General features: G+C 37.0%; 1 protein-coding gene across 2 annotated transcripts; it reads right to left on the bottom strand.

Moving 5' to 3' along the window:
* Positions 1-1,785: 1,785 nt before the first annotated feature.
* LOC108969116 lies at positions 1,786-9,696 on the bottom strand. Of its 2 annotated transcripts, XM_018933645.1 has the most exons (7): positions 8,892-9,696; positions 8,776-8,813; positions 7,122-7,275; positions 6,341-7,055; positions 4,802-6,078; positions 4,095-4,700; positions 1,786-3,840 (listed from the first exon to the last, which is right to left on the bottom strand). In XM_018933645.1, exons 4-7 carry the CDS (start codon positions 7,050-7,052, stop codon positions 2,752-2,754), a joined length of 3,684 nt encoding a protein of 1,227 aa, XP_018789190.1. In that variant the 5' UTR covers positions 7,053-7,055; positions 7,122-7,275; positions 8,776-8,813; positions 8,892-9,696; the 3' UTR covers positions 1,786-2,751. The 2 variants fall into 2 exon arrangements, with proteins under 2 accessions (XP_018789190.1, XP_018789189.1); XM_018933644.1 differs by lacking the exon at positions 8,776-8,813.
* Between the last annotated feature and the right edge of the window lie 1,083 nt (positions 9,697-10,779).

Raw genomic sequence — 10,779 nt, 5'->3', positions numbered from 1 at the left:
TTTAATTATTATAAATTTTTTGTTTTTTAGTGTTACAAGTGCTTATTAATATTTCAGTCGTTCACTAAGTGGTCTCGTTTTCTTAGTGTAATTTACGCAATTTTTTTGTGTAAAAGCTTTTACGAAATTATTTATTTTCCATTTCAAACCAATACCTTTTGCTATCTTTCGGTTAAGAGATTGATTCACCGTTCATATAATTTTGGAACATTGTAGGCAAAAAACTGGTCCGATTTGCCTTTGACGTCTAATTTCTATTTCTAATTTGAGGGGAAGGTTGCTTCTCCCATACACAAAATTTTGCAGAGACCAAAAGAAGTAATAGACTGAAGGTGCCAAGTCTGGAGCATTTTTACACTTTTGATAGTAAAAGAGTAAAAAATGCCGAAAATGTGGTTTCTGATCTTCCATCTTCGAAAACAAGCAAACACAGAGTAAAAATTATTCCAAAAAAAATTTTTTTTAGTCAAAAAAGCCTTACTAGATCAGCTGTTCAAATATATAACGGCAAATCGGTTAAGTGTGAAGTTGGTTGCGAAAAAATTCACCAAACACAATTATTTAGTGAATGACCGAGAACATTTTCGATTCCAATATATTTTGTAACTGAGTTTTGATTGTTATATTTTTCAATTTAATATTTTAAAATTCTTTATTTCATTTATGTGTACATATTTATTTAATTAACAATATGTTGCTTTATAAAAATTATAATTATTTATAACCAGGAGAATTAAAAACTAACAAAATGCCATAAAACAAAGGATCAAAAAATAAACACAAAACACAAATTTTAGCAGAAGTCTTATTTTATTAATTTCAAAAATCGTTTCATTGCGCCGAATGCCCCAATCAGCAAACAATAATTTTATAATAATAGTAATAATTAATTATCAGTTAACTCATTTAGACCGGCTTATGCTAATAATCTGAAACAAAAAATTATAATTACCTGTAAGCTAATTAGTTGGAAGCAATAGTACTTAGAACTTATGTACATACAATAAAATAAAGACGTGTGTTGAGGCAGAGAAACAGCGAAATTTAAATAAATTTAATATAAAAATAATTTAATAAAAAAAATATTTAATAAAAAAATAATTTTATAAAAAAAATTGAATAAAAAATAATAATTTAATAAAAAAATAATTTAATTAAAAAAATTATGTAATAAAAAAATATAATTAAAAAATATTTCATTAAAAATTAAATAAAATATTTTTTATTATATATATTAAAAAAATATTTCATCAAAATTAAATAAAATATTTTAGGATTTGAAGTTAGATTTAAAAAGTTACAGAAACACTGGGAAGCAGAGTTTAAAGACTTTTGTGTATGCTTGTGTTGAAGTTATTCAAATATTCAGCTAATTTTTCTTTTTCAATTGATCTTCATATGTTTATTGAAAACAATAGTGGCTTTTTATAATTTTTGAAAAAATAAAAGCAAAAATAAACCTCCATATGTTATGTACACTGTAAAAAAAAACTGTGTCTCAAAAGAAAAAACAAAAAAGTCAAAAATAAAAATAGGAAAATAAAATAAAAAAATTGAGAAAATTTAAACAAATTTGATTGCTTTTCTTAACGTTTGCTGCTAAAAAGGCAATTAAATTTTCAAAATTCCCAAAAAATGGAAAACAAATTTGTCGGTTAAACAAAGCTGCCTTATGGTGAGTTCAAACAAGGTGAAGATGAAAACTTATGGAGTGAGGTTACTCCAATTTCGTTATTTTTCCAATAAAATACCATTATAAACAAAACACTATCCGTTCTGTTGTGCTTTTCAATTCGGTAGTATAACAAGAAGAATAAAACAATTAAGAGTGTTTTGCAAAATATTTTTAAAATTCACCGATACAAATGCCTTCCGCAGCTATATTTGCTAAATATGGAATTAACTGCCAACACACATAAATAAAAAAAAATTAAATAAGCATAAAAAAAACTTAAAAGCCAACAAAATTTGAGGGAGGTTACATAACCACACACACATTGCTTTAACACACATATGCATAATATTATAGATAGTAGTATTTTCATTTATTAGCCATAATTTAAAAAGGAATATGAACTTGTTTACATATATATATATATATATTATATATGTACATTAATTAACACTATAGTATATATTATATAGGTATGTATGTATGTATATACCACAAGTTAATTCAAACAGTCAATGCTGTGGTGGAAATTACTAATTGCGTGTGTGTCATAGTGTGTGTGTGTCTTGTTTTTTTATACAAATTCTATACATAAGTTATCTCGTGAGTAGTGAGTGCAACAAAGAAGAAAAACTTAACATTACTTATCGAAGCAGATTGCTGCTTGGCTACAAAAAATTCATTCATTCATTACGGCTGCTAGTCAGCTTAGCTTATAAGTATAATTGTTTCTTGCTTTTACTTTTTTTTTGTAAATATTTTTCATATATATATATGATTTCGATTTTAACGTTCGATAGCGGCAAAATTCACTTAAAAAAATCCGCTTAATTTTTTTTTTTATATCCTTTTTTTTCGTATGCTGCCAATGTGCTTTTCCTCATACCGTTTTACGCTTACCACAACTAGAGGCTAATAGAAATCAAGTCTTGTCTTAAAAATTGCTAAGAGTGACGCAGAAAGCGCGGCGCTGCCGCAGGTGTGAGATTGTGAGTGCCTGCAAAGCAGCTGATTGTTGAGTGTCTTTGTGTTTGTGTTGCCATCGCCTTTCAACAAGCGCCTGTAACCGTCACAGCAGCTCAGACTGCAGTTGCAGTCACAACAGTGCCGTTCTCTGATTGCTCAGATTGATCGTCGCTATCCGTGCTACCAACGCCGTTCAAGGCATCCGCTTGACTAAGCGTTTTCGTAACCTCGTCCGTGTTGTGGCTTGTTGCAGCAATGCTATCGACATCAGCACCCATAGGTATGTTTGCGTCTTCTGTGGCATTATGGCTAGCGTTTGCAACGATTTGTGGTGCTTCCAACGCTTCCGCTTTATCGGGCTCCACACTTGGTTTGGCTGTAGCATTTGTGGCGCAACTTTTCGTCGACTCGACTGAGTTTGTGGATTGTGTTGGTTTGGTTTGTATTGCGGCTTCCAAATTTTCGGCCTTTAACTCGACTAATGTCTCGCTTTGTACCGCATCTTGACTATTGCTGTCGCTGTAATCACAATCGGTAGTGACGGTGCGGCTGCTGACGACGGTGTTGTTGCCACCATTTGCGCTCAAACACGTCGTGTGTGAGACGGACACCAGTGTGGCGGTTGTATGGCGATTGTGTTGTAGTAGATCATTGATTTGTGATAGACGTGTTGCACTGGAAATCGGTGTGCTGAGTTGTATGAAATTGCTGTCGCTGTCTACGCTAATGTCGCTTTTGCTGGCACTTTCGCAATCGTCAGCAGCAGAAGGGATGATGTGCGTGTTGGTGTCGCTTTTGTTGCAGCAAGTATTATTGTTGTTGTTGGTAGTAGCGATGTTGATTGAGCTGTCGGTGCTGGTGCTGCCTTTAGTGGCATTGATAGTGTGGTTGGCGCTGGATATGCCTTCTGCGTCGCTACCCATTTCGCTGCCGCCGCTGTCCTCCATGCTAATGCAGCTGGGCGCTGTGGTATCGACAAGCGCATAGCTACTCGTGTCTTGATATTGCGCTGCTGCTGCGGTTGTGGTAGCGGTGCCGTAGGGTGGCAGCGATGGTACGGCGCAAGAGCTGTAGGTCGTTGGTGGTGGCGCTAGCGTTGACGGTGCTGGCGCTGCTGCTGCCACGGTGGCGCTTTGCTGGTTGTGCTGCGGTAGGTAGCCGCCAGCGCTTGTAGTTTGCTGATAGGCAGTGTAGGTGGTGACCTGCAATTGTAAATATTTAATCGCCCGATAAGAAAAAAATATTCTTACAGTTTTGAAGAATTCAGATTTTCAAAAGTTTTAAGGTTATTTTTAGGTATCAAGGCTTATATACTATGTATTAAAAAAAATTTAGTTTAATTATTAACAGACATCGGATGCTACGAAAATCGGGTCTAAGTAACCGGTGGGGATGCGAATTTTAATTTGGTCAAGGACTAAACTCTATATTGACAATTTCATGCCACAGTACTTACCTGTGTCGAATAGTTCACGTTCTGGTGGTAAGCGCTCACTGTGGCGGTGCTCGCCGACACACCAACCGCACTGCTGTAAGCTGGCATCATTTCGCCATACGCTGTGGCGGTCGACGCGCTGCCCGAGAATAGTCCTGCATCCAGCGTGTCCAATTGAAAGCTTTGTTGTTGTTGTTCTGCGGTCGTTTGCAAATCGCTAGAACTTACTGCACTGTAATGGGTGGCTGTGGCGGTGCTTTGTTGCTGATAGTAATTGGCAGCCGGTTCACTTGGATATGCGGGCGATGCGTAACCCGAACTGTAATTTGATTGTGTTTGCATGGCATAATAGCTGCCCGGTAGTGTATTGGCGTACGATGGCGTCGGCGGTAGGGCGCTGCTGTGTGGACCCACAACGGTGGCGGTGGTAGCGCAGGCGGCCGACAAGCTGTAACTGCTCATCGTGCTGCAGAGTGGTGGATTCTGTTGTTGGCGATTCTCCATTTCCAAACGCATAATCGTGTGTATGAAGTGTGTGCGTACGCGCGTCGGATTGAATTCAACACGGCCGACTGTGTTGAGGCAGGCGTCACGAGTGCAACCGCAGGGAAACATGGCGCGATCAACCTAAAGTGAGTGCAAATGATGTTCAATATTAAAGTAAGCATAAGTAAGGTATAGTTTTTAAATTCCAAAAAAAAAATAAAAAATCTATACAGTTCACTCACCTGACATTTGATGCCCGCTTGGCTGCAGGCACAAGTCTCCGGATCGCAGAATTCCACACACGCGCAGCCGCACACCTCACGTGAGTTGCGTATGTCGCGGCATTCGATTTTCTCGGCAGCATCGATTTTGCGCACACCAGCCGCTTTGAGAAGTGCGCGCCGCTGCTTCGGCGATACCGGTTGCAGAAAACCATTCGATTCGGCATCCAAATCGGAGCCGCTGCCCTCACTTAAGTAATCCTCTTCGGACTCTTCGCTGTCATCGCTCGACGAACCGCGTGGATTGATCTCTTGCAGCTGCAAGCGATGCGCACGTCGCAATTCGGCAGCATGTTCGGCCAGTGTGAGTGTTTTGAAGCCGATGTGACGTGCGCCCATGCCCAGCGTACAACCGCCCGCTGAGGGTACACAACCGAAACCCTGTTGCCGCGGAAAGTAGTAAACTTGCACATTTTCGAAATTAATCGAGCGTTTAAGCTTTTTAACTTGCGTACCGACGCTGGTGGTAGCCAGCTGTGTTTCGTGTGTGGCGTCGATGAGTGCATCGTCCTCCTCGAGTCGTCGTTTCAAATTAGAACGCAGCGGTTTCGCTAACGCAGATAGTGGTGGCAAGGCGACGCTAACAGCAACAGGCACAATAGCGCTGGAGTTGGGTCTCGCACCGTCTACGCATGTTACATTGGCAGCATCAATGCCACTGTCGCCGCTGCTGCTGCAAGCATTATTCGTAATTACTTTGGATCTGTTAACTGTGGACGTATTGACGGCACTGCTGTCGTTGGGCGCCGTCAACTGGCTGGTGTCGGCCAGACTGTTTAGCGTTGTCTGCAGCGTCGATGTTTCGCTGCCCAGCCCCGAGTCGGAGCCGTCGCTACGTAACTCTTCGGCATTTTCATCACGTTGGTTGCTTAGCTTTGCCGCATCAGCACCACTACTAGCAGCAAGTGCGCTATTGCGTTTCTCTTTGCCCACCGTCGTAGTGGGCAGCATGCGCTGTGGTGTGCTTGTAGGCGTAATCATACTTGCATCACTTGGTAAGTCTTTTTCTGCATTTGGCGTTGTAGTATTTGTCTTTAGGTCGTCTATTGTAATCCATAGTAAATCGGCGCTGGTGGAAGCCTCATCATGAGTGGAAGAATCCAAAGGATTCGACATATCCTTAATGCCCGAATTCGATGGTTGTGTGAAGTCATCGATGGCTAATGGATCTTCCGAGTTCACATCGGACACAGTTGAAGAGTTTATGTCCCCATCGTTTAGCACGATTATTTCGCTGTCTGAAATATTCAAAATTTTCGAAAATTGAATATTAGTTCCGAACAAATTTTTTAATTTGATAGATATGAGTATAAAAATTATACTCGTAAGGATAAATATTTAGGACTTTAATATTGACGCTTAAGATTGTATACCAAGAAAACACATAATTCTACACAATTGTAGTATTCGAAACTTAGGCTCTGCATTTAGTTCCGTTTCTCAAAAAATATATCAGTAAAACGAATATCATCCCCTTCATTAATTTCTACTATAGTTTACCTTCAAAACGTTGCTCTTGATCACTCGGTAATTCTAGAAATATGTCTCCTGCGTCCTCTTCTTCAGTGTTAAATTCTTCGTCAGCTGTATCCTCTCCCCCATTGGCTGCTCGATCATCGCTGAGCAGTGAAACTGTCTCTGCACCTTCTTGCTGATACTCCTCATATTCATCTTGTGAATCAATACCGATGGCATCATTGTATTCATGTAAGGAACCTTGCGATTGCACGTCCTCCAACTCCCCGTCTACTTCATCCGTTAGATTTTCCACTAAAGAACCGGCACGTTTTAATGGTGGCCGCAGCATAACGCTGCTCTTTATTTGCAATTCGATGTCATCGTCGGCATCACAATCATCACCATCATAAACTGAAATGTCCTTCGGCTCATTACCGTTAATCACTTCAACGGTTGCCTTTTTACAATTAATAACACTTAATTTATTCACTTCTATGCGCTTCATGTTTTTGTTCGCTATTTGTTCATTCAAAAGTTTAGAAACCACTTTTGTGTCAACTATACGACTGTCTTTCGCACTTTGCTCTCGTGTCGCTTCACTTTCGACACGAATGTTTTTTGTTGTTTCGGTGATAATCTCTTCGGCACCTGGTTCGGTTTCGCTGTCAGCTATTGTCGTAGTGCTGCCAAATATCGCACTGCTACTTGCATTCTTCTGAATATAATTGATGAAATTCTTGATTGGTTTAAACATTATCTCTGTGCTCTTATACACATCTAGATGAATATAATTGATGAAATTCTTGATTGGTTTAAACATTATCTCTGTGCGAATAACGTTTAGCGTAGTAAGGCCCGTCTAACGTACTGTGCTGCTGTAGCAGCTGCAGCTGCAGAAATCCTTCAGGACTTCGGCACTAAGTTCTTGACGTGGTTAATAATAAATTGAGAATTTCACGTAACTTAGCCGATCGCATCTGCAAAAAAATTAGACAAAATATATACTATATAACTAGAATATTTATTTAAAAAATTATTTTTAATTAAGTTTAGTTTTAAATAACGTAAACTCGCAAAGCACATTTTTTATAAAGCATCTTGAATTAAGAGATTTTTTGCTCATTTACACGACAATTAGGTCTAAGTAATCGAAATGATACCGCATTTTTATTCGCTTAAGAAATGTCCGAGGAAGTCCAAGCATTGCATAACAACCGTACATTATGTATAAAATGTCTGGATTCTATAATACCTACATACATACATATAAAGTATTTGAATTAATATGGCATGATGAAAAACCATAATAACAATATATCCTTGCAACTTTTTTCGCTGACAATTCATATTTTCTAATTATCCATAGTTATAAAATATTTAACTTGAAATCATAAGAACTTTTGACAGGCTAGCTATACCTACTTACGTCATTAGTTACGCAGCGTTTTTCAACTCGTTATAAAGATGTGTGTATATTAAATAAAAATTAATTATCCTTGCTGATAGCAGTGTAGAAAGTAATGCTGCAGTCCGATGTACTTTGCAACAAAAACAAGTCGTGTAAATGTAAGTATATCAACACATTTGCAAATAACAAAAAGAAAAGAAAAGAACTTGTGTGTAAACACATACATTCATAGAATACGTATAAATGTGCACTCTTCGTTAGAAACCTTTAAATAAGAATATATGAGTGCTACTTGCTATGGCAGACTGACGATGATAGTTGTAGTCTAGTGATAACTGCAATGATTGCACGGATAAATAAAAGAGTGGGTGATGCATCTCTATGTGTGGATACAAATAATAATGTGCGTGTATGCGAAGCGCGCCAATGCAGGCGTCCCAGCGGCGTACGTGAGCTGGGGAGTGTGTTTGTGCACAACTTAGCAAGACTATTGGGGCGAACGAAGTTACTATAGGTATAAATATTGAAAAAAAAACTACAATAGCTTGAGCAATAAGAAAACATTTAATATGCATATGTATACTACACTGAAGTTCTATATACTTTCTTCAATTTTCAAAGCCCAACATAAAACAAATGAAGGTTTTTTGCTACCTGTCATTGAGATCAATTTATGATTGGCATTGCAAGAAGTCGCTGACAGGTAGGTTTAGATACTGATATTTATGTATGTACGTATGTAAATTAAATTTCTATACAAAGTGCTTTCGGCTTGAGTGATGTGCCATTCATTTGCATGAGATGCCATGAAAAGTTTCAACTAATTAGTATTGATTGCTGGAGAAATATACACATTAAGCACATTGGTTTTAATAGTGAGAACAATGTTAATTGAAGCTGATATTTATTTAAATAATTGATTTCTTGTAAATTTCGTTAACAACTAAATAGTTGAAAAGCTTAAAATAAAATGATGAATGGGCTTAATTGATATAAATAATATTTAAAAAATGTAAAAACATTTAATTAATGTGCGGATAATTTCAAAATAATTTGGAAATTTACCTACCAACCGAGAACATGGTGTGTGGTTTTGATGTGGTAATACTAAAATAAGAAGTGCTGGGATGTAGTACTATAATTTTCTAGAGTAAAGCTAGTTGCATTAAATTTATATGCACATACCTTTACAGAAAATATGTAGTTCTCTTGCCAATATCATATGCAAAGTTTTTACTATTTAAATCACCAGCTAGAATTGAAATTTATTACGGCTTTTGCAAAAATATTTGATTAAATTCAAGAACAGCTGTCTTATATTTGTGTGGCTTGTGAACTTTGCTTGCGGTGCTGTGGGTTTTGATTTATCAGCGGCTGTTAACTCATTTCGTGAATTTCCTTTAATTAAGCTTTTTTAATATTTACATAAATTATCGCTCTAACTGAGTATATTATAAATGTTCCAATATTTTTGCAATGAATTAGACTATCCTGCAAAAAAGCGCAAGTGTCGTAAAATTTGTCGAGCTTTCCTTAGACCGATTTTTTCACTTCACATACGCTCTGACGTTTCACTTTTTTAAACCGCACGTCTTTTTTCTGACACTTTTTCGACCTTTTGCTGGAAAAATATATTTTGTCACTTTTCAGTTGATTAATTCATTTAAATTTGATAGGAATTTTTTATATTTTTCTGCTCAGGTGTTGCAGTTTCATTGGTAGAAATCTTTCAATTTCTTATGGTAGTTTGTGCTACGACTCAGAGCTTCTTCATTGTCGCAATTTTCGGCCAACGAAAATTTTACTGCGGCTCGACTTTTTGGTTATATGCAGCATTTATTGATTTGCTATTTTTTTTTTTTCAAACAACTTGTATTTATCATAGATTTTCGCATCTCTAGAATTTATTCAACAATGTTTTTTGCATGAATATTCGCAGGATTCGAATTTTCACAAATTTTCTTACGACTTCTTATTTCCACTCAGTACGTTTTCTATCACAATTTGCCTCTTTTGCTTCTACGGTTGCCTTTTTGGCGTTCATCTCATTCTACGCATATTCGTTCTTTGGTTTTTCGGAACTGTAGCGTTGCATTCGGTAAAGTTTCGGAGAATTCGGTTAAAAATTGTATGCAAAATTAAAAAAAAATACGGTTCTCATGAATTACTTAATTATTAAGCTTCAACTAAGAAGTACAACAACATAAAGTAATACCCACTTAATTAGAAAGTGTATATTTGAATAAGAAGTAACATTTCAACTGAGAACGTAAAGCACTTACAGAGAACGTATTTCATGACGTACGTTCTCTGCCGTTAGTTCTCATATGGAGCATTTAATTCTTAGATTTCTAACCAAGTGAATATATTACAAATTAATATTTTGCTACTGTACGATAGATGTCGCAGTAGCCGGAAAACGTCATAATTTGTGCGGAAATTATTTGACAACGGAAATGTTGAAGAAAGTGAAATAAAAAGATTTGTGAGCTTTGCGATAAGTGCTTATAATTAGTTATTAAGTATAAAAAAAAGGATAATTTGTTGGTTGTTGTATTTGTTTGTGCTTAAAAAATACGGTTTATGTGAAATGAAACGCTTGTGTAGTGTTTTGCATAAGGAAATCAACAACGCGGCCTGCCGGCTGCTTTGCTCGTCTGCTAAGCTCCTCAACTGCGGTTTTCTGGTTCCGGAACAAACACGCCAACATTCCAATGACGTCAACCAACTGGAAAATTAATTTTCTCTACAAGAATGATGTTCCGCCACAGTAACTCCAATGATCAAATTGCTAACATAAATCTGTATATTTTTGCGCAGCAGACTTCAGCGAAGCGCTCGCAAGTGCTACCCTTCTTTTTCAAGGCGAACGCGCGAAATTTCATATTCATTTTGGCAAGGAACCATAGATCTTCATGGAATTTTCTCAATAATCAAAGTAACCCACAGCAGTACACAATTGCCACATGACGCCAAAGTGTTGTTCAGAAAACAACGCAACTTCTTATAATAAATACAAATCAAATGTAAATAAACTTACCCCTGCATAATGCGTAGCTAAACATGTTTATAT

The sequence above is a fragment of the Bactrocera latifrons genome, unplaced genomic scaffold, assembly GCF_001853355.1.
Source record: "Bactrocera latifrons isolate USDA-ARS-PBARC rearing strain unplaced genomic scaffold, ASM185335v1 scaffold_24, whole genome shotgun sequence".
In the NCBI taxonomy this organism is placed as follows: domain Eukaryota; kingdom Metazoa; phylum Arthropoda; class Insecta; order Diptera; family Tephritidae; genus Bactrocera; species Bactrocera latifrons.
This window is presented reverse-complemented; position numbering and strand designations above follow the sequence as displayed.

What these genes read in the sequence shown, in the direction of transcription:
- LOC108969116 (XM_018933645.1), bottom strand. Translation starts at nt 7,052, where the DNA reads ATGTTTAAACCAATCAAGAATTTCATCAATTATATTCAGAAGAATGCA. An exon ending in TCAAGAGCAACGTTTTGAAG is followed by an intron (nt 6,079 to 6,340) that starts GTAAACTATAGT and finishes TGAATATTTCAG; the next exon opens with ACAGCGAAATAATCGTGCTA. An exon ending in AAGCGGGCATCAAATGTCAG is followed by an intron (nt 4,701 to 4,801) that starts GTGAGTGAACTG and finishes CACTCACTTTAG; the next exon opens with GTTGATCGCGCCATGTTTCC.